The sequence below is a fragment of the Corapipo altera genome, unplaced genomic scaffold (assembly GCF_003945725.1).
Source record: "Corapipo altera isolate COAL_440 unplaced genomic scaffold, ASM394572v1 49, whole genome shotgun sequence".
NCBI lineage: Eukaryota > Metazoa > Chordata > Aves > Passeriformes > Pipridae > Corapipo > Corapipo altera.
Genome location: NW_020884879.1, coordinates 9,420,625 through 9,443,136, shown reverse-complemented (window position 1 = coordinate 9,443,136; position 22,512 = coordinate 9,420,625). Strand labels below are relative to the sequence as shown.

Sequence of the window (22,512 nt, the reverse complement as noted above, 5' to 3'; positions counted from 1 at the left end):
AGTACACATCATTGAAATATACCTGTCTGGTTCTCCTTTTCTAGGGGTATTTTTTTTTCATTCTGTTTCCCATGTATAATTTCATAACTATATGTGCCATTTGGTTCATTTAAATAAATAGACAGGAAAAAATACAATTCAATGGAAATCCACTATAAACTCCGGAGTTTAATATAGTGGAATTGTAGTGAATCCTGTAGTTTAAAAGAAAGAAGATATTAGAATTACAGACCTACACATAGGTTATGTGGATTCAACTTACTTTCTTCCTGGTATTTCCTGTGATTAATGGTTTGGAGATATGATGAGAAATCAAGTGTAATGCTTTGGGGATACCAGTAAATAAACATGGTTTATTACTGGATAGAGCTGGTGCTGTCAGACAGTCTGAAATAGTGCTGTGTCAGAACACAACAGTTCAAGCTTCCTACTTTTATTAATTAAATTGTGTGTGTGTCTGTAGTAGAAACCTTACAAGATCTGTCAGGTAATGGGGGAGTTTAATATGTACAAAACCAAGATGGCTGATACTGCCATCCTCTTGGGAGTGAGTAGTGAAGGATTTTACATATACCTACTGAGGGAAAAGAAGAATATGTGACAATTCTTGTGCTTTATTTTGGAATTTGAATGCCCAGACACGTCTTCCTCTGAAGTAAATAATTTAACTTTATAAACATCAACAATAGGAACTTAATGCTTTCAGCAGATTTTAGTAGTAAAATAATAACTCTTCAGCAAAAGATTTTTTTTTTTTATAGGCAGCATTATTTCAACCAGCAACTTTCGTAAACTTGAGATTGCCGTGCTGATTTCCGTTAGCACACCATGTACATATTATTTGTACCAAAACAAGTGGAGTGTACCTATGCCAGGTATGATGGCATTGCCTGGAGTAAGTACCACAGTATAGACAGTAATATTTTTAACTTGGGTCACAGTGTGGATGGGACAACTGATTTGGTTTTCAAGACAATTCTAACACTCCACTAAAAATTAATTTTAGTTTTCATGCTCAGTTGGCATTTGTACCTCAGACACACATTGTAACAATTTTGCTTCCGAGTTGTGTGCTGTGTTTGAAAAAATACTGCATTTTTGAACAACATTTTCTCTTCATTATGTTCATTCCCTTTTGGAAAATAACACTGAATTTGATCAGAAACCATATTTAGCTGATTGTGACATAGCCTGTCAGTGCGGATTTAAATAATTCAGTCTGTAGTAAAACTTGCCTGAGTTATTTTCAGGTGGATATCTGATTAATTCTAAATTCCCTGTGGATTTCTGTAGCCCAGAGTTCCATTTGTTTTAAAACAAATACATTTAAGAATAAATTCTATGCTTCAACGGGTTTTTCAGATAAGGACCGAAGCAAGTCCTTATAAATAGCAGAGTTCATAAACCGTGGGTAAGAGTCTCTGTGCATTAAGGTATAGATTTGAAGCTGTGCGTCATCAAAGGTGTGTTGTGAGGGTTCCAGCATATTTCGGTTAATCACTTCTCTTACTCTCGAGTCCAGGCTGACCTGTGTATTAAAATAGAAAGTCATGTAAATAATAGTGGTGAATAGTACAGATGGGGTTTTAGGTTTCTTTTATAGGTTGAAAAAGCGATCTTTTTTAACCATTTCAGCTGGTGTCCTCCAAGAGTGTAAAAACTGATAAATATACTTAGGCAAAATTGACTGTGTTAAAATTTGGAAGTAGTAATATCTTGACTATGGATACAGAAATGTCTTCACTGAAGTACCTTACTTGAACAAGGCTGCCTGCAATCCCATTATTACTGAAGTCTCAGAGACCGGTGGGTTATTTCCAGACCAACTTCCTGCTCTGTGGTAGAGAGGATTTGTAATTTTTTGTGATGGTTCATTTCCTGGAGAGTTAGTGCTGTTGTAAAGAGACTGAATTTGAAGTAAGCAGTATGACGCAGTCGGAAAATGTAACCTGGGAAGCTGTTGCTTAATCAAATTCCTGTTAAAAAGCAGGGTGAATCGATGTGAACCACAGGTATGGTTATATAATAATTCCATACAACATGCAAGTAATGTAATTTTTTCTTTCTACAAGGCTGTAGTGTCTGTAGAAAGACTTTAGTATTATGAGAATAGACTGATTAGGTTTAAACAGTATTTTTGTAAGTATGTAAGTATAGCTTGCACCACAACAAATTAAGTTGCAGTTTTACAAGGATATTGAAAGGTTTAAAATTCCAGCCTGCTTGGCAGTTCAAACTGAACAGAGGTGTCTTTTAAGCTTGACATATTTGCTAACAGCGAAGTGACAAGTAGTTTTAAAAATTTTCAGGAAGTTGTTGTGTTTGTTCTATGGCATGTTTTGTCAGCTGCTCTTCCAGCGATTTGCAAATAACACTTTCTTTGTGGTTAATGTGCTTTTGGAGAGATGTGTACACCACCTTCCTAGTGCAACAAGAAAAGAAACTTTGTCCAACAGATAAAATTTAAGTTTAGCAAGGATAACACAATCATTTGTGTATTTGTGCCTCAAACTAAAAATTCCATGTCAGCATGCCATGGTAGCATCGGGCACACTTTCTTACAACCAGTGAAAGTAGTTTTGACCATTTCACCTCAGTGATGGGTGCCTCCTTCCCCTAAATCTCTGCTTGATGGAAGTGGACTTGGGGGGTGTGAAAAAAATTCTCCCTGAGTACTGGTGTAGCCTTAAACAAGTTAGAACTTCTGTGCAAAGCAACATCAAAGAAAGTATTAGGAAAAGTAATATACCTCTTTTGGAGAAAGGATAGAAATATAATCTTCATAAATTAGTCTTGCTTTTTCTTCAATGGCACTTTTGTTGGATTCTTGCTTTAGTTCCTCACAGGCCATCCAGAAAAGCATGTTTTCCTCGCTGAATTCTGTTCTTAGGAATTCACGAAAAGCATTTCTGCCAGCTGGTGTAAGCATCAACTTGTCAAATGACTGAGCCCAGGCATTTACTTCTTCAAGAGTAGGAGCAGGGCTTGAGGAGGAAGAAGAGCACAAGAAGAGAGAAATAAGTGATTGTTACTCAAGCTGTTTGCAGTTGGGAGGAGGTATGTGCCATCATAATAGAACAAAATCATAAGGTTCTTGGGGCTCTGATTCCTCACTGGAACTATCCAAGTGCAAACTCTAGTAAATACATTTATAAGATATTTTTTGAAATTGTGCTTATCAGAAGCTCTGATGCAGGTGATTGCCAGTGCTTTGATGCAGAAATTGCAGTTTACTGCTCAAAGTAATTGCAACAAAGTACCTCTGCAACAGCTAAGCGTTTTTTTCTGTACCTAATAATCCTTGTTGTTGTTAAAAATTGTTTAAAATGGAATGAAAATCTGTATAAAGAAGCAATGATTCAAACACTATAAAAGGTACCCACCTGTATATTATGATTTTGCAATTGCTTTTACCTGTTGGAGCAATTCTGAAGACTGTTGCTTAACTCTTGGGAGGATTTGAGCTCCTTTTTATATTTATTATTTTTGTAAGGCTGAGCACTGCTAGTTAACCTCATTACATAGTTGCAGGGTGGGAACAGGATGTATTTTCAAATTATTTCAGAAAAAAGGGAGACTGTTTACAATGTTGGCTTTGATCTGTCATGTTATGAGAGTAGTTACGTGTGGTTACATGCTGCATATAAACAAGGTAAAATATTATAGATCAGACCTTTGGAGGTAAAAAACCAGATGACTAGTAGATAATAGTTATTTTCATGTTTCAGGTAATTCACTGAAATTACTTAGTGTGGTTTGTTGGGTTTGTTTCATTTTAGCTTGACAGAACACTTAATAAAGATCATACCTTTCCTCGCAGTTTGGAATACCCTCTGCTTGTAGTTCGTGAGATGTTGTCCTTGCTCTCTCTTCATCTTGATTTCTAACAGTAAGGCTGCAAGGTAGCAAACAAAATTTTAGACAACTTTGTAGAGAAAAAGGCTGAACATAGATATTAAAAAAAAAAAAATAAAAAAGCTAAAAGGACAGAAGCTAATGACAGCCACATTTGGCATAGTTAAACTCTGACCTTAATTTTACAGTTGTATAAACCTGGCAAACTTGAATAAAGCTGAATGCTGTTTGATATTGTATCACGTAGACTTTCTACAGAGGGATCATAGATCCATAGAGTATCTCAAATTGTAAGGGACCCATAAGAATCATCAGGTCCAGTTCCCTATATATGTGTATACACGAGTATATATGTATATGGGATATGTATGTATACATGCCTACCCTTTATTACATATCAAATCTATTCTCTGTTGATGCTTATTATACTGTGTATGCTCAGTGCACTGTTTTTACTTAGGTTAGACTTGATGCACTGGTTTTATGTGAGTTAGATTCCAAGGTAGGTGTTTTTGAATTTGTTTAGTTAGGGGTTTTTTTTCCTCCTTGGCTATTTTTTTTATATCCATAGGGCACAATGAGGGCCAAGACTCTGGTTTGGAGTGGTAATACCATGTTACAAGAAAGCCAGAGTTCAGAAACTGCATATAAGTTTTAAGTAAGCTAGAGACTTCCATATGTGATGTTGGAAAGGTAAGGATCTTTCAGAGTTAAGATGTAGGTGTAGCCAGATTGTGTGGTAATTGATTGCAGCTTTAAGAAAGTTCTAGTATATGCTTCCAAATGTGAATGAGGCCTGGAGCACAGAGTGGATCTATCATTGCTGAATATTGTTTTGAATATGTCTGACTGGAAGCACTTGTTTGTAGCATTACCAAAAAAAAAAAAGTTTGTTGCAATCACTAGCGACGTCCCATGGAAGAACAGCTGTCAAATCATGCTATTTTCATCAAATGTTGCCTTAGATGGCTTGAGTTTATAAAAATTTCTTTTGTAGTTGTAAATGATTCTTTTTCATTTGAAACTGGATTTGAGAAAATACGTTTTGTTTTTAGGGAATGGAGACTACATTCCAGTATATCTAGGTCTTCATAACTTAGTGAGAAATGCATGTGCATATACACAGACATTCATATAATCTGTAAAGCTGCTTAAAATATGTCAAGAAGAAAAGGTCCCAGTGAATTATAATCTGTAATTTATATGAAATGGGTTCTCCAGCTGAAATAAAGCAACACAGTTGTTATAATTTGATAAATATCAAACTTAATTTCTTCATTTGTATCTTACCTTTCATCCATTCTGATGTTCTAAGTTTTGTTACCTTAATCCTTAAGAGTCTCATTTATCTCTGATAAGATTTTGTGTTAAACTGGTTGATTTTTCTGCCCTTTTTGCTTTCTAAACTCTTGGCTAAATCTTCTTTGCAGCTTTATTGTTTAGTAGGTATCTCCTTCTCCTGCTTTGCCTACTCTTAGTCCATAATTTGCAGAGACCTGCTTTTTTCTTTGCCGGGGCAGTCCATGCATTGAAGAGGTAGGAAAGGTTTCCTATTGGAGAGCAGATATTGCAAACAGTTTTTTTCAGCAACATCTGAACCATACATTCAAACCAATGAAATATTTCAATTTACCTTTCCAGAAAAAAAGAAAAAAGTAAGTAGTAAACCTAGTTCTCTATTCTTTTGGGTTATATAGGTCTGAAGCATTTACTACCCTTTTTACTGGCCTTTTTTGAATATATGGTGATATATTATGTATTCTTCCTCACACACAGACAAGAAGTGATATTCTTGTCATAGCTATTTTTGGATTTAGGGGAACCAACAGATCCAATAGAAAGGATTACAGTCTTCATAGGATAATGCACAAAAGGGGAAAAAGACAAAAGAAATAACAAACTCTTCCCTAAGAGAACACACCATGTCTCAGAAAATTACTTGCAGGCAGGTTTTTTTCCCTAGAAATGTAAACAATAAATGTAAACAATAAAGAGACTAGTGCAACCCTACATCCTCTCAGGATCTGGAAGAGTAACAGCCTGGAGGCTTGAGTTTTGGCTGTAGGAATGAACATAGGCTCTGAGCATCCAGCTGAGAAACTCATTTAACTTCATTCTAAATCTACTATTAAGAGTATGCTGAATATTGGATGTTCAGCAGCTCAGCTGCATGACTCATGTAGACTGTTATTTTTATTCTTATTCATAATTTTTCTGTTCCAAGTGCATGGGCTATTTTGAGGAAAGGGTCTATGAATAGGGAATATAAATAGCTTAATTACGGTTTGTTTTGCATTTCTTGCTACTAGAAAACAACTGTTCTCAAAAAAAAAATAAAAATCAGGCATTATTTTAAAGCTAAAACAAGCTACTCTGTTTCAGAGCCTGTGTTGGTTTCCCAGATGATTCTGAAACGCAAATAGGAGTTTTAAGCATCATGAAATTTGGGTACTTTCACACACCCTATCGAGTAAATTGCTTTCTTTGAATTGTTTGAATAGTGACATGCACAGAAAATGAGCATTCTGGAAAATATCAGGTAAAATGTCAAAAAAAAGCACTTTATCAACAATTTAAAAGGTAAAATGCAAATTTTTTTGTACTCTTAGATGTGTCTTATTTTTTCCTTTTATGGAAAAACATGTTTGTGTAATGAAGCTCTGGACTGAGCCACTTGCAGTTGCACTGGACAGCTGTTGAGATGGCACTGGAATTTGTATGGGATACTTTAACATAGATGTCATTCTGCAAGGTAGCAAATTCTGATCCAGCACAGGCACAGTACTTAATAGCTCTTTAAATTCTACCTCAGTTTACCTCTAAGCACCTGCTGAAAAGCTTTTCAGGATCAAAGCCAGTGTACTGGGCATTTTGCAAAAAAACTCTCCAAGCAGCCTTTTATCCTTGCAAAATACTCACTGTTTGAATTAGGGAGGGCAGAATTTTGGGTGTCTTGGCTTCTGCTGAGCTGAGTACCAATACCAAAGAAACAATCAGCCTGCTCTTCTCTTGCCTTCTAATGGTGTTCTCCAAAGCATTTGCCACGAGGTGCTGCTGGAAAATTGGTGGAATAGATTCCTAGCATGGGCTCTAAGTCTATTTATGACTTCTTCCCTTGAAGAAGGCACCTCAGTGCCAGGTTTGCTTGTTCTGAAGTGGTCGAGTGGTGGATAGTGAGTTTATAAGACGCACTCTGCTCCTGTCAGTGTTTTGGTTGAACTCCTATGGCTGTTTAAGACTTTATTTCAATGTAAGTTCTGGTCTCATCCACTAAACAGATACAGATACAGTATGGAAAGATTTACTGCAGTTTTGAATGAAATCACTTGGATCTAGAGGAGCTGGTGAGAAAGTGAAAGTGAACACATCATTAATTTAAGGAGTCAAGTGATTCCTTCTCCTTTTTTGCTTTGATTACCTGATAGATTTTTTTCCTTAACACCGTGTAATGGGAGTTCTTCAGAATTATTTCTGCTTAACTCCTGATCTTCAGCAAGTACCACAATGTTTAAGTCTCTGATCCCAAGGATTATCTTCAAATGAGTTGCAGGTGCCGTGAGTTGGCAGAACTAATTAATGACAACAGATCCAGTTGCCTTCGGGGGAAAAAGAACAGTGCTGGGCACCTGGTTATTCATTTTCTGACCTACAAATTCTTCCACCTTCTACTAACTCCATTTAACACCCTCAGTGCTGCTGTTGAGTCCCAAACCTAAATCTAAAGCTGCGATACATTCTGGTATTGCTTTCAGTTTTTAGTGGAAGCCTTGGTGAATCTCAATGCTGAGGAGAACCAGTCCTGCACAAAACAGGCCATCCATTGCACAGTATTGACAACAAAAATACAACAGAGATACTGTGCAAATATTTTTTTAAAAATCTGTTATTTCAATGGCAGGGCAAAGAGAGAGTAGACTGAAGTAGAAGGTTGTGCGCAGTCATCTCTCCCAGTCCCAGATTTGCAGAGTTACACAAGTGTTTTGTTTGGCTTATGTTGTCCTCTATACTAGATATGTGTTCCTTCCCTGCAATTCTGTTCCCCAGAGGTTTTAAGGAGAGAGGTTACCATGAGCAGCTGCAGCAACAGCACCAACAAAAGCAGCAGGCATTGGACCCTCGATTTCCTGTGCTGAGCTGAGCCTGTGCAGCACTTGGGGTGTCCTGGGTCGTAGACATCTGCCGTTTGCGCATCTCCGTCCTCTCTGATCCCATGGGCTGCAAGACAGCAAAAGAGTGAGGAAGTAAGAAATCTCTCTTTTTTTTTTTTTCCTTTTGTTTGCTTTAGAAGTCTTACCAAGAAGTGCTGAAGGCCACAGCTCCAAAGGAACTGAAAAGCTAAATACCTCATTTTCCCCCATGGAAGCCCTTAAGTGTTGAATCCACTGGAAGATTCACTCGTTTAAGTGCTGTGATGGAAGGCAAGGGGCTAATGATTTCTGCACATGGGTGGGAATACAATGAGAAGGGAGTGGTGATGCAGAGAACAAAACATACAAGTGAGGGGTCTCGAAGATCTCTTGGCACAGTGGTGTATAAGCCAAAGAGTTGAAAAGTATTTCCTGAGGTTTTGACTTTGAGGCCAATCCTAAAGAAAATGGTAAAGAATAGAGGGAGTTAGGGCCTCTTTTTTTATTTCTTTTTTATCTTTTTCTTGCACTCGATTAGCCAATGCACAGACTTAATGGTGCTTGAGTGAGACACATGAGCTCTCCTGAAAATCTGGTCTTTGTTGAGTAGTATTGAGGATGTCTCAAACCTGCTGGTTGCCGCTGTAGCAAAGGGGGAAGTGCCAGTGCTCACTTGTCCATTGTAGGCCTGACTGCCACAGTTTTTAAAAACATTTTTTTCTCAAGAAGGAATCAAGTGCTTCTGTGAATATGAGAAGACACACAAATAGATGATAATAATTACAGTATTTTGGTTGACCCCCAACTGAAGACAGCGTGAAACAATTTTTGATGGATGCACTGTTTGGTTTTTTAGCACTGTTCTAGGAAACCTTTTTGGAGTCTGCATTTTGCAGATATTGCAGAGAATTGGTGTTGATGAAATGAAGTTCCCTTAAAGTCCCTGTCCCTTTCTGACCTATCTTTGAGCTTCATATTTGCTCTACAGCACTTAATAATGCTCTCCCTGTTATGCTGAGGGTTGTGCCATATGTAAGTGACAGATGCCTTTTATAGATGAAATGCCAGCTTGTACAAAAATGAGTATGTCTTTCTTCATTTTATTTGTATTTGACTTTTGAATACATAACTAGTCATCCTCCTATGTCACGAGATCCTTTTGTGTGTAGGTTTGTTTCAGGTTGCTAAACCTTTTTAGGCCATGATGGTTGTAGGGGAATTAAAATTAGCTGCTACCAATTTTGAGTTCTTTTTTAAATTGATAATTTAGTATCAGACTTGAATCTAATGAAATGAATACTGGGGGGTTAAAAGTTGCCTTCCTTTCTAAGATGTTCAGCCAAGTTTAGGAAATACTGTTGTTGTAAATTGAGGGGAAATGTACAGACATTGTCATGTACTCGATAGAAGTGTCAGGAGAAGAAAGGAGGTTATTTTAGCAGAGTGCAGCATTACATTTTGCTGCACTTTGGCTACTGGATTTTTTTAATGCTGAATTTCTTTCTTATAGAGCTTAACAGTTTTTATATTTGTGAGAACCACCTACTCTCCCAAGAGAAAAAAACATGACATGGGGAGCAGAAGATGCACCTGTTTTTCAGGAGGAATAAAATACAAGAACAACAATACAGATAGAAATTGTAACCCATATACAGATAGAAATTATAAACCATTTTGAAACTCTGTAGACCTAACTGACAAGCAATACCTAAATGACCAGAAATACAAAAAACACAAAAAGAACATAGCTTCCCACCCCCCAACATTTCTTGTTTTAAAATGTGGAAGAATAAATGTGAAATGTAGAATGAATTTGTAGATTCAAATTTCTTTCCTTCAGAGTTTCAGATTCACAGGAATAGAATGAAACTCTTTATTATTAATTTCCTTCCAGATACCTATACTTTTTTAAATAGAACCTTTTCACAATTTCAATTAGAAAGTGATAGTATAATAAAGCATTATTGGAAGAATAATGTATCTAACACTATTTCAAGCTGTTTTGAACAGTAAACAATTATTATTGATTAGAAAAATGTAACTTGGATTCAGGTGTGCTGTTTATATAGCCTAATCCATACACTCTTACTTTTGAGATGTTTTATGTAGGTAGGTCACTCATTCATATCTCTAATTCATATGTCAATTGAACTAATAGTGATCTGAATAGAAAATTTTGTTCCTGTTGTCTGCTTTTTCCCAAAGAGAAATGTATAGATGGGGAAAATAGGAAGAATGCCCTCTTCCTCCCTGCCCTGTTCCATCATGACTTAATTCAAGAGATCTTTCTGGATCCATTGTTACCATTTTAGGTGGTTCTTCAGAATTTTCTTTGACATCTTTAATGACATGGAAGAATATGTAAGTAGCTGCATGACAAAAACTGCCCAGCATCATCATGGCTTTGTTTCACTTCTGAATCATAGAGCATCTAACTATGACTGGTGCAGAAGAATTGTAGGAGTTTGTGTTGTTAATTTAGAAAGGGGAACTGGGAAATGTGTTGAACTTCTGATCAGTAGAAGCTTATGATGTTCTATTGCCCTCTGTTTCATTCAGAGATAAATAATAAGTTAGCCTGGGCACAACCTAATCTCAGTGTAATATAATGGCAAGAGGATCTGTTGTACACTTTTGTAATGCCAGACATGAGGCCTGAATGCACAGTAAGACGTAGTCTTTGCCTAAGTTTTCTTAGGCAGAATGTCAGATTTTCTTATCTATATTTATGGATATTCACTGGTCAGATTATGTGACCAATATGTCTGTTCTAGAACAAGCAGCAATCACAAATATTGAGGCCATGTTGCTGAGAACACAGCTGCGCTGGGTAGGGCACGTCTCCAGGATGAAGGACCACCGCCTCCCTAAGATTGTGCTCTATGGTGAACTTGCCACCGGCTGCTGCAAGAGAGGAGCCCTGAAGAGAAGATATAAGGGCTGCCTGAAACAACATCTCAGCCTTGGCCATATTGATCACCATAACTGGTCTACTCTGGCCTCAAATCGGGAGGTCTGGAGACACACCATCTATAACGCTGCTGATGCTTTTGAGAAAGCAGCAGGGTCACCCTTGAGGAGAAAAGACAATGCAGAAAGAATCGTGCCTTGCAGAATGTACCACCTAAGGAGTCTTTCTGCTGTGCCTTTTGCAACCAGACATGTCTATCTCGAATTGGCCTTTAGCCACCAACGCACTTGTAACAAATGTGGGTAGTGCCCTTCCCAAATCTTCGTTCGCGAAGCCCAGCCATGATGATGACACTGGCTTTCTGGATTTCTTTGCTTTTCAGAAAAAAAAAAAGAAAAAAATGTAATTTAAGAAAAAAAAAAGGAAAAGGTAAACCAATGAAGCCCAAACCCTGCAATTTTGCAGCTGTGCATGGTGATACAGCTCCCTGTCTGCTGCTTTTGCTCTTACATAAGCTGCTCCTTGCCTGGAATAGAGGCAAAGGCACAGACACTGAGTTTATGTAAGTCATTTAAGGATTCATTTTCAAAGGAAAATACCTTAAAAAGTATTAAGGCTATCAGAGTATGACTGTACACAGGGAAGTATAATGATCTTGGAAGGTGTATGGAAAAAGGTCATAGAGATGAAGCAAGTTGTCTGAGATGCAGTGAGCTAATGACAGAGCCATGAGTGAGACACAAACAGAAAAGCCTTGTTTAATACATATAGATGTCTTTCTGCTACTTCTAGTATATCCAAAATGTCACTATGGGACATGGAAGTTTTCCATCACACTTTGCTACTTCTTAGTGAAACCACCATAGCTGTATAATGAGCCTTGCCAGTCAACTGCTTGAATTACTGTTGTGAGTTTTGCTGTGTGCAGGAATGGCTAGTAGATTTATCAATTACTCCAGTGAATATTATTTGTAGGAATTAACAAAATGTCTTGCTTCCTTATAGTACAAGCCACACTAGCAACAGTTTGAACAATTGCTTGACTGACTTGTGGATCTGTGGGAATTGAGGTCGTTATTTTTTTTTACCCCAGTAGACTTCAGGTGCACAGGACAAAAAGGAGAGGGTTTTTCTAGACCTCCTAGTAAAAAGGTCTTCTATTCATATAATTTTACATTTGTTAATTTGGGACATCAGGTGGTCTGACTGGCTCATGCAGTAAGTGTAAAACCAATTAGAAAATCTAGTATCTGTGTTCTTTGCATCAGTGATGAGACTTGCAATATATATTAGTTGAAGAATTATTCACCTGTAGCTCCTCCTGCTATAGTATGTGGTACTGGTGATCCCTTAAAGTTTATTATCCCACAGTACTAGGCCAAGGATTGCCAGCTGTAATCAAAGTGTGTGAAAGTGTGACCCCTAATTTTGCAAGAGAGCTTTCCTTTTTTTCTAGGCTGATATTGTGGGTGATCAGGTTGTTTTAATAATGAAAAGTCTGAATTGTCAACAGCATTTTGATCTAATAGTTCACCTTAAAGCTGCTAAAGGAATGACATATATTGATACTTTTCATTTAGCTAAAAACTTTTCTTTCCTTATCCTGTCTGAGAATACCTTCGGCAGACCCACAAATGGTAGAGTGGGGAAGTAGCTGAAGAAGCACATGGGTGTGCCCCCCCTGCCAGCTGCTGCATTTCATAAGGAGTTTAAGAGGTAGCCTAAACCTCTTCCCACAACCTGAATGTGATGCTTAAATAACCATCTCTGTTTATGTAAACCAGTAGTACAGTGTTGCAGAGAAATGTGTGTATGGAGCTGGGCAGGTAAAACATTAGTTGCAGCAATCAAGTCTGGAGCTCAAGGAGCCCTGAGAACTGAATTGTGTATAAAACTAAGTGCATTCAAGAGTGGGGGAGAGTTCAAAGCAATTATTTGGCTGTAGAACAAATGAGTGCATTCATGAGGAAAGCAATGTGTACAACCATCTTCTTACACCTGGTGCTGTCAGGTAGTCACTCAAATCTGACATGAGACTGTTTATTAGTCAATATGGCAATGAAATGGGAAACAACCTGTGATTGAACAAATTTCTCCTTCTAGAGAAACTTTATAATGCAGTTAGAAAAGAAATAATTACCTGGCTCCATTTTTTTGTAAACATGAGTGCAAATATTCTTCTATCACCTTATTAGCAAGTGTGCACTTTGAAAGTGGCAGTTGGTAAATATAACTTGTTGTCACAGCAGCCTCCCAGGACAGTTGCTTATTTGGTCAGCTGACACTCTGGAGATAAAAACCAAGATGGAAATGTTCTTTCTAAGGTTTTCAGTTTACCTGCCATGCAATGGGTATTCAGTTTTAAATGGATTTTTTATTGACCAGTATTAAGTATCTTCTGTTTCCTTTCTCTTGCCAATCAAATATAAGTATGTCCATCAACAAAGAGGATGTATTCTTTGGAACGCCAAGATCTTGTCGTGGTGAGAGGAAATTCTATCCTAGTTTTTATTCATTCAATTTTGAAGTATTAATGCTAATTACATATAGTGTGCGTTAATGCTAATTTCATGTACGTGCCTGAAAAATAACATTTTTCAGCTGCTGAAAAATTGTATCACTTCCCTATGGTCAGTGAAGACAAGGGAATTTATACCAGATACCAGCTGAGGATCTGATCTGGTACTCATATTTATGCTGCAGGGAAAAGTAACTTCATATCTGGGGTTGGACTTAACACCACATGGTGCTAAGCAGAAGTGTTCTGAATTATCTGAAATTCCTTTCTTCAAAATCTGTAGAATTTTTTTTTTAATAAAGAATCCTCCTGCTTCCTGAATGCATTTAAACAGTTGGTTACAATGAGAGTTTTGCCTTATCACTGAAAGTGACTTTTTCTATCTTACTAAGGGAATGCAGAGAGTCGATGTGTATCAGTGTGCATGAACTATTGTTCTTGTTTCTGCTCTCTTTGAACAATTTTGCTTTTATTCTTTGAGAGAACTCTTGTTTCAACTATAAAATAAATTTTAGAGGTGGATATTTTTATTTCTTCCAAGGTAGTTTAATTATGTTTAGATTCCTAAATACATTTATTTAAATAGTTAGAGATACAGACCTATGAGATGCTGTTCTTGAGGTCCTTGCAAGTTCAGGAACATCAACACCCCTCAGGTTCAAGCTCAAATCACTGCTCTGCTTCTGTTTGGGTTTTGATTCTTTGGTTTTCTGCGGGTTTTTAAGTCACTTGAGTAGTCACATTAAGCTCTAGTGCTTTCCCTCATTAGGACTGAGGCAAGGTTATATTGCTGCTTCAAGGTAAGTGAGGAAGGTCTAGCAGCAGAACTTACCTCTGAGCCCAGATGGACAGTTTCAGCAACCTATTTTGTGACATTTTGTCCACTAATACACTTGGCATTCCAAAACCTTGGATGCCCCCTGGTCTCTTGTTTGTGTTTAATTGCCTATTACCTTTAACTCCCTTACTATGTTGCTGTGCTACAAGAGAGGTCCATAACCTAAAATTTGCCTCACTGAGAAAGAATAAGCCAATCAAATATTGTCTCTCTCTAGGTTATCTCCTTCACACCAAACTGGAAATTTCACTGCTCTAAACAGCCTGTACCTCCTTTATCCTCTCAGATTTTCAAACCTCTCAGAAGGTGCTATGAGCATGAACAAATTGTATGAGAACCCTCTGTGCTGGATGTTCCCTGCACTTTGAGACCTGGGATCTGTCTTCTCTGTCTCCACCATCTGGAGCAGCTACATGCCTTGTTTGAAAATGGGTTAGAGAAGAAAGCATAGAGGATTAGAAAACTGGAGATAGACCTCTATCTTGTTCATGTTTGCTAAGGAATCCAAAAGTACTTTTAGACTCCTTATGGAATGAGGTGAGATACCTTTAACCAAAGGACTTCAACCTCTACCATCTCATGCTCTGTTTGAACTCAGCCTGGGTACAGTTTTAGCCAATAGCTGGATATAACATGAAATGTTATCTCTGTGTTCAGTTATCAGTTTGACTGCCCAAAGTAATGACAGCACTCTCAAAGACACCCATGTCTGCTTGCTGAGGGCTTGGGTAGCCATAATTTAATAGAAAAAATATTACTTTCTGGTCCATATGGATAGGGAAGGGCTAAATCTGATGATTCTTGGGTGGTCAACGGGGTGTGATTTTGCTAATATTGCATCACTGTGAGGAATCAAGTCCTTGAACAGGACAGTCAGTCAGTGTCCAGTTGGCAAGAGGAGTTTCAGTTGCAAAGGTCCTCGTAGTGGTGGTGTTGGCTGGAGCAGATGAGACTGACTCATGAGTTACTGTGCAGTTACATCCAGCTGTCTCATGCTCCTTGGGGCCGCTCCAGCACACACATGGTCCATCCCCAGCGATTATCCTGAGCTACATGCAAAACATCTTCTACCCACCTAAATTGTGTACGCAAATCTGTCCTACGTGGTCATTTCTGCATCTGCAAGATGTTTCTTCTGACTGCATACAAGTGACTGGCTACTTGCAAGTCTCCTCTGACTACCTACAATCTATGCAGAATTGGACTGATTTTGTAGCCTCAGAGTCTCTACCCTAGATGTTAATCAGCACCTTGAAACATAAAGAAACAAACTCGTTTAGGCACAGCAGGTCCTGCCTGGAGGAATCCACAGAACTGTCCCCATTCTGCATGGAAAGCACCAATAAGTTAAACCCTTAAATGAGGACAGGGAGTAGTTGCATTGATCAGCTTGCCTCCAGTTGGTTCACTGTTCCAAACCAATGTAGCAGCTATGCAGATGCCTAGGTTCAGAGTTTCAGTATCTCCCAGGGAAAGAGGTGTCCTTCTCTATGCAATGATAATAACATATTTAGTCCATTATAAAATTGTCCCTAAAGAACAATGAAACTTAAATAGAGGAAAATTAATGGCACATGTTCTTTTTTCTTATCCAGCAAGATAGCATCTATGAATCATATAAAAAAGTAGATGCTCATATTATTGAATGCTAATAAGTAATCAAAAAAGTCCAAGGATTTAAGAAAGCATCTGAAACACTACTTTTGACAATAGTGGAAAAACTACTGTATACCTTAATAGTAGTGCTGAAGTAGTGAAATAAGTATGTCTGTCATACCTTTTCCATTCCAAAGCACGTCTATCTAACATTCAGATTATGAAGCATTTCTGTATGTAACCTTATAAACACAAAGGAGAGTAAAGGTCAGGAGTGAAAATTATTTCTGGCTTAGTTGTAACATTTATAGTATTTGCTAGTCTCTCAGCAGAAAGGTGGGTTACAAGAACATAACATTCCCAAAGAAGGAATATTTAAAATGTAAGCCACAAATGTCAAATTTAAAAAAAAAAGAAATAAAAATTCAGATAAATTAAAAAAAAAAAAACACAAACACAAGAATGAGCAGAAGATTCTAGTCAAAATTTTATACTTTTATCCACATTTTATACTAGAGCACAATGACATTTTCTCAGCTCAAAGTGCAAAGATTCTATTACTTAAACATAATTACTTAGACATAATGTTTCCTTCTTGTACATGTTACAGTTAGGCAGGTGTGCAAGCTTTTAACTTGTCCTCAGGGCTGATTTGCATGGCCACAGCATGAAGCTTTCACAGTAACTCCACAGCCTGAGAAGCCCTGTGCTATAACGCTAGCTGACAGCCACTTGGAGTGAGTGCACAGATGTGGATCATATAGTGCAGTTGTTTTCCAGTAAATACTTCAGGCCTGATCCAAACTCCATTAAAGCAATGGAAACCACTTATTGGTGTCACTGAGCTTTAGGTGAGGTTATGTAACTCTCACAATTGCTGCTTTGTCTTCGGATCCTCCCAGCAATGATAATCAGTGAGTTGGAAGAGAAGAGATTCTGTCGTTATCTACTAATGTCATAAGAGACTTGCAGCTGGGGCCAAGCTCCAAGTAAATCTGAATCTATATTTTAACAATTCAGATATATGTGGGGCTGCAACATACTCCCACTGAAGCCTGTGGCAGTTTATTGTCAGCTGAAGTATGAACAGGAAACTCGATGCTCATGCTGCTTCCTCTTCATTGACAAATGTGACAAGCAGGCTTTCTGCATCAAGCAGTGTGCTATTTTAGACAGAGAAGAATTCTAATATATGTTAATGAACTCACCCACACATATGCACATGCTTTAGGTGTAGTTGTCGAATTGCTTACTTAGTAAGTTGAGAGCAAGAGCTCTTCGAAAGTTATTTTCTATTACTGGAGATTTGGCACATTGTGGTGAGGTGACTGAGATGGTTGAGAGTTTGTAAATGCAAGACAGAGGTTAGCAGAAAGGAGACTGGCAGCCACATGGAATAAACTAGCTTTTTGTGTCATTGCTGTGCCCAAATCTGTCAAACGTTTAAGTGGATAAACTTGCAAAAGTGTTATCCTTCTATGAGTTTAACTAACAATTCTGGGATGCTTTTATGTCAAATGTCCAGAAATTGAGTGCCTTTACCTGTTTCACCTAATTTATTTTTCCAGAGGAGCAGCAGCTCAGAGGAGCCAGAGTTCATCTATCTGGCTTAAAACATCACTTTACATTTCAAAGGGAATGTCTGAATGTCTGAAAGTGTATCACACCCACACAGTAACAGGTAATGGTGCCTTGATTAGTCACCGCCAACTGAGGCATTTTTCTACCAATAGCTGAGACCTCTTCTCCTTTTTCTTTGGCATTCAGTGCTGCCCAGTTGGCCACTACATCAGTGCACTGTCTGCAAAAAAGTTCCTGCACTAAAGTCTTTCTCTGAGTAAAATCTGGCTTTCTTGTTAAGAAACCTAGTTACTCGCAGTTTCAGTGAGATTTTTGTGGGGTGGGATTTTTTTTGGTTTTGGTTTGTTTGTTTTTTTTTTCCTTAGAGGGATGCCCTGTATCTCTTCTGGATAAAGAATTGCTTTCCTTTGGATTTTATCACAAGAGACTTCATTGAAAATATTACTCTAACGTGTAGTTAGCAGGGTCATTGTCTGTCATTATTTCTTCTGTAATATGGGAAAGACATGAGAGAATTCTTTACCAGCTGCATAGAAAAAGCAACCTGTTGTTCCAGTCCAGCTGATTATGCGGATGCTATGACAGTGGAGCAGTATGAATGTAAGTATAGATATAACTTTGTCCCATGCCAAGTCCCTTCACAAACTAGGTCATTGCAAACTGCAATTAAGTTAAATCAGTGTCAAGTCCTTCTCCTCTGCACAGCACAGGCTCTTGGCATCCCTTTCCTTGTCTTCTATGGCAGCTGGAGTCGGCCTCATTGGATGTATGTCAGTCACACTGCCTGATCAGCTCTCTCAGAAGCAAAAACAAACAAAAAAACCCCCAGGCTTCTCCAGTGTTGGGAGTTTTAGCATGGCTTCAACCCTGATTTGGCTGGCTCTGATGTCAGAGGAAGTATCTGCTTCTGGTTATTTTTATGTAGCTTGCTTTAAAAAAAAAAAAAAAATCATTCATCCTAATATTTTACAAACCTTTCTACTACGCAGTGAAACTGCTGCATGTAGCAGATTACTCTGCTCACTCCCATCATCTCCTACTGAGGGCTTGGTTGCATTGTGCTTAATTATGAATGGTCTCCAAAAAGCCCATTTTACTGTACTATGAAGTGACTCATATCACACAGAAGCTCTGACAACTCGCACCGGGTACTGCAGGCACATGGCGCTGTATTAGTTGGTGACTCATTTCATGTTGTACTCGGTGCTGAGATCTGACTCACACTGAACTGTGTGAGGAGCTGACTGACATTGTACTGGTCTGAAAGCTGGTTTGAATTGGGATGACTCACCCTGGAGTGCATTAAACGGTGATTCACATACTGTTTCCTATTGATTCCGATTGTCGCGATTCACTTCGGATTGTACTATGCTGGCATCTGGCTGCTCTGGCAGGGCAGGCACAGTCATAGTGACACTGTCTTGTGAGCTCAGCTGTACTGCCAAATAGCACAGTATCAACCAGGACGAGTATTACCAAAGTCAATTTAAAGCTGAAGTAAGATCAGAATTTGGCTTAGCACACTTTCACTTTGGCCATGACACTTTATGGGCATCTTTGCTTCACCTGGCTCTGACAAGCTTTGAAACATGCCTACAAACAGCAAGTGGGGAGTCACGAACATCTAGCTAAGAACCCTGCTGCTTTGATGCCAGGAGATCTCTGGAGTATTTCCAAGGCTTGCTGCCTCCTTTGTCATTTTTCTGAGTGACAAAAAGATGAGATAAACTTTCATAAGTGACTGAGTACTGGTACTTGCTTAAACGTTTCAAGTTCATCAACTTGTGACTCCAAGAGCTACAGGCACCTTATACTCTGAAAACTCCTTTCTGGTACTTTAAGCTCAGCCATCAGACATCACTACTCACTGAAATATGTCCACTGTTCTATCCCAGGGGTAAAGAGGTGGTAACAGCTGAGATGATGCTTCCATGATTAACTATTTGGGACCCAGAGTAAAGATATCAAAGTAAGAATTGATGTGAAGGGTAGATAAGAAATTAAAGGGGAAATAAACTAACTGTTCTCTCACCTTTAAGCGTTTTATAAAACATAGTGCTAGTTTTACATTCAGTTGTCTGAACATGCTTTGAGTTTAGAAAGACGCTCCTAATTTTAAACTGACCACAACTAGGACTGAGGTCCAAGGTGATACTGATTCTGATGCCCATTTAGTTGAACCAGTGGTTACTGGTTCTTGGTTCCATAGTACGGCATTGGTGTAACTAGCATCACTGGACTTAGCTCTGGAGAGCCCTGGATCTGGTGCTGATGTTGTTTGTGCAGTGGGCACAGAGGTGCAAAGAGACTCCTCACTGTTACGTCATAGCGATGGTATAGTATGAAAAGTTTTGATTTTACATTTTTCAGCAAATGTAGAATAACAAAAATGAAATAATGGAACACTTGCATCAAGTAAATTTCATCGGTATTAAATTACTGTAATTCTTACTGGAACGTACAAGGATAATCTTGTTTTGCTTTCTGCATTTGTGTCCAGTTTTCATTACCTGCTTTTTCTTGCCCACTGACATTACCTAATGACAGAGCTCAGGAAGAGCTTTTTCTCTACCAGGAGGATGCATGATGAGGCAGGCTAATACTGGAAGAGTCTCTATGGAAGCACTCGCCTGTTGCTGCTTATCTTTCCAACTTCGCAGGGGAGCCCAGGGCCCGGAGATCGGACGCACTGCGGGACTCCCTTCGCGGCTGGGCGCAGGGGGACGGATGCTGCCTTATCTTCTGTCGCACTCGTGAGGAGAGGCAGAAGGGCCCCTGAAAGCATGGCAGGGGTGTTACCTGCGCTGAGGCTAGGGAGGTGACGGGGTGCGAGGTGCGATCCTGCCCTGGGGAGGGGTCCTGCTCCCGCTCCCAGAGTCGCGGTCAGCCGGGTGCCACCCGGGCTCTGCGCTGGGGACGCGGTGGGAGCCGCGCCGGGAGCCCGTGGGGAGGGACGGGACGGGACGGGACGGGGCGGGGCGAGCCCGAGCGCCAGGCGCTCCTGTCTTGCAGCTCCCGACCCTCTGAGAGGTGGGAGAAGTGCCTTTTGCTCCGGATCGCTCCGGTTCCTCCCGGGGAGTGCGGCCACAGCCTCTCTCCCTCCCTGGACGCTGGAGCCACCGCCGGCAGCGCCGCCCGTCCCGTCCCGTCCCGTCCCGTCCCGTCCCGTCCCGTCCCGCTGCACCCGGATCGGACCCAGCTGCAGCGCGGGGGTCGTGGCTGCCGACGAGGAGCCCGCGGCTGCCCGGACCGCGGGACCGAGGTGCCCGGTCACCGCCGGGCGGCACCGAGCGCTACTTACTGTGTCGGCGACGGGACCCCTACGGGCGTCCTCGCCCGCTTCCCCTCCGGTCCCGGCGGGATGGGCGGCCAGGATCGGCGGCTCGCCGGCCCCACGCATGCGCCCGGTCCCCGCGGACTCTCACGGTGCCGGCCGCGGGTGGGCTCCGCTGCCGCGACCGCAGCCGGAGGGAGTGAGGCCGGCAGCCCGCGCTCCCCGCCCCGGCACGGCCCGACGGGGTGGGCTGCGCCGGGCCGCCCCCGGCGAGGCGAACACCGGGGGCCGCTACGGCTCAGGGCCGGTTTGCAACGGGATTGAACGCGGCAGCGCCCGCACCGCGGCGGCGGAGTGGGGAGGGCGCAGGGGGAGCCATGGGGCCGGCGTCGCCTGGAGAAATGCCGGAGAGACCGGCGTGGGAGCGTGTGAATGGAGTGTGTGTGTGTGTGCGTGTGTGTGTGTGTGTGCGCGCCGAAGGGAGGGGGTGGGAAGGGTTTGGAGAGGCGGCGGTGCCGCCTCGGGGCTTGGTACTGATGCTTCAATACAGATGCCTTACAGGAGAGCCGGGCTTGTCAACCCGGGGCTGGAACACGGTCGCATTTTAAGTGACTGCAGGGATACATATCTTCCCATCCCCCTGCTGCCTCCTGCCTTCCAGCGGCTCACAGCTCACCGCCGCCGGGCTCTCCCGGGCTGGCTCTCCCGTTCCAGCGGGGCAGCTGTGACCCGGCTGCGGCAGCCGCGCAGCGCGGCTCCGGGGAAGGGGAGTGCCCAGGGGCCGCTGGGCTCGGCGCTCACCCCGCTCCTCCGGGTCGGCCCTCTCGGCAGCGGCGCCCTTACCAACACCGCCACGTTTTGGGGATTATCTCACCGATAACGATCCGCCGCCTCCACTCCCCGGGCAGTCCCACATGCCGTCTGCCGGAGAAGGGTTAACGGGACGACTGCGGCTGGCTAGTGCCACCGCCGTCCACAGGCAGTGACACTGTCTTCCCGTGAAACCCAGACTGATTCGATGCGTGAACGCTCTGCGCGCTCCCAGTTCCCGGAGCGGGACTCCCGGTTGCCGTCTGACTGTTCGCTTCCCGCCCGCGCACCGGGTGCGGTGCACGGCGGCCACGGGAGCCGCCTCGCTGGAGCCCGCGGACCCGGGAAACTCTGGGGATAGCAGATGGGGAGCAGCGAGCTTCGCCTGTAGCGCCTGGGGCTCTGAGCCGCGGGAGCTCGCCCTGCGCCCCCGAGACTCCCACGCCGGTGCCGGCTGGGGCACGTGGGCGGACAGCGGCTTCCCTGGCGCGGGGAGTAGGAGGAGGAGAAGGAAGGGGCGGATGCGGCCCCAGGAGCGGTACTCACGGCGCCGGGAGGCTCGGGGGCAGCGCGGGGCTGCGGCGGCGCGACTCCGTGGCACGCCGGGCATCTCCGGCGCTCCGAGGGGAGGCGGCTGGGCGGCGGCGGCGGGGCCGGGGCGGAGGCCGGCGGCGGCTCAGCCCAGCGGCCCCGCAGCAGAGCGGCGAGCGGGCAGTGGGCTCCGGGCCCGGCCAGCAGCGCCGCCAAGCCCGAGGGGCAGAAGTGGGGCCGCGGCGCGTCTCGACGAGGCGCGGAGACGAAGCGCGGGCAGGGCCAGCGGGCGGGGAGCTGCGGCCGCAGGAAGGGACTGGAGAGCAGAGCTGACAGCGGGACGAGGGGCCTGGCAGGCCTCGGAGTCTGCAGCGTGCGGGGGAGGTGTGGGAGCGGGGTGACGGGGCGGGAAGAGAGAGAGAGAGAGAGAGAGAGAGAGAGAAACACAAAGTGAGCATCACCGGGGGGGAC

At 42.1% G+C, this 22,512-nt stretch overlaps 1 protein-coding gene across 5 annotated transcripts; it reads right to left on the bottom strand.

Moving 5' to 3' along the window:
- Positions 1-333: 333 nt before the first annotated feature.
- On the bottom strand, positions 334-22,112 carry RGS20 (regulator of G protein signaling 20). 5 transcript variants are annotated; one of them, XM_027638661.1, is made up of 5 exons: positions 22,057-22,112; positions 7,922-8,070; positions 3,809-3,895; positions 2,750-2,984; positions 334-1,528 (listed from the first exon to the last, which is right to left on the bottom strand). In XM_027638661.1, exons 2-5 carry the CDS (start codon positions 8,065-8,067, stop codon positions 1,340-1,342), a joined length of 657 nt encoding a protein of 218 aa, XP_027494462.1. In that variant the 5' UTR covers positions 8,068-8,070; positions 22,057-22,112; the 3' UTR covers positions 334-1,339. The 5 variants fall into 5 exon arrangements, with proteins under 5 accessions (XP_027494462.1, XP_027494460.1, XP_027494459.1 ...); XM_027638659.1 differs by lacking the exon at positions 22,057-22,112 and adding an exon at positions 21,575-21,892; XM_027638658.1 differs by lacking the exon at positions 22,057-22,112 and adding an exon at positions 20,728-21,186.
- Positions 22,113-22,512: the final 400 nt, after the last annotated feature.

Coding starts and splice junctions, on each gene's coding strand:
- RGS20 (XM_027638658.1), bottom strand. CDS start 20,826: ATGCGTGGGGCCGGCGAGCCGCCGATCCTGGCCGCCCATCCCGCCGGG. Junction 3,896..7,921: donor TGTTGCTGCAGCTGCTCATG/GTAACCTCTCTC, acceptor GCTACCTTGCAG/CCTTACTGTTAGAAATCAAG. Junction 1,529..2,749: donor CTATCCTTTCTCCAAAAGAG/GTATATTACTTT, acceptor TTTAATACACAG/GTCAGCCTGGACTCGAGAGT.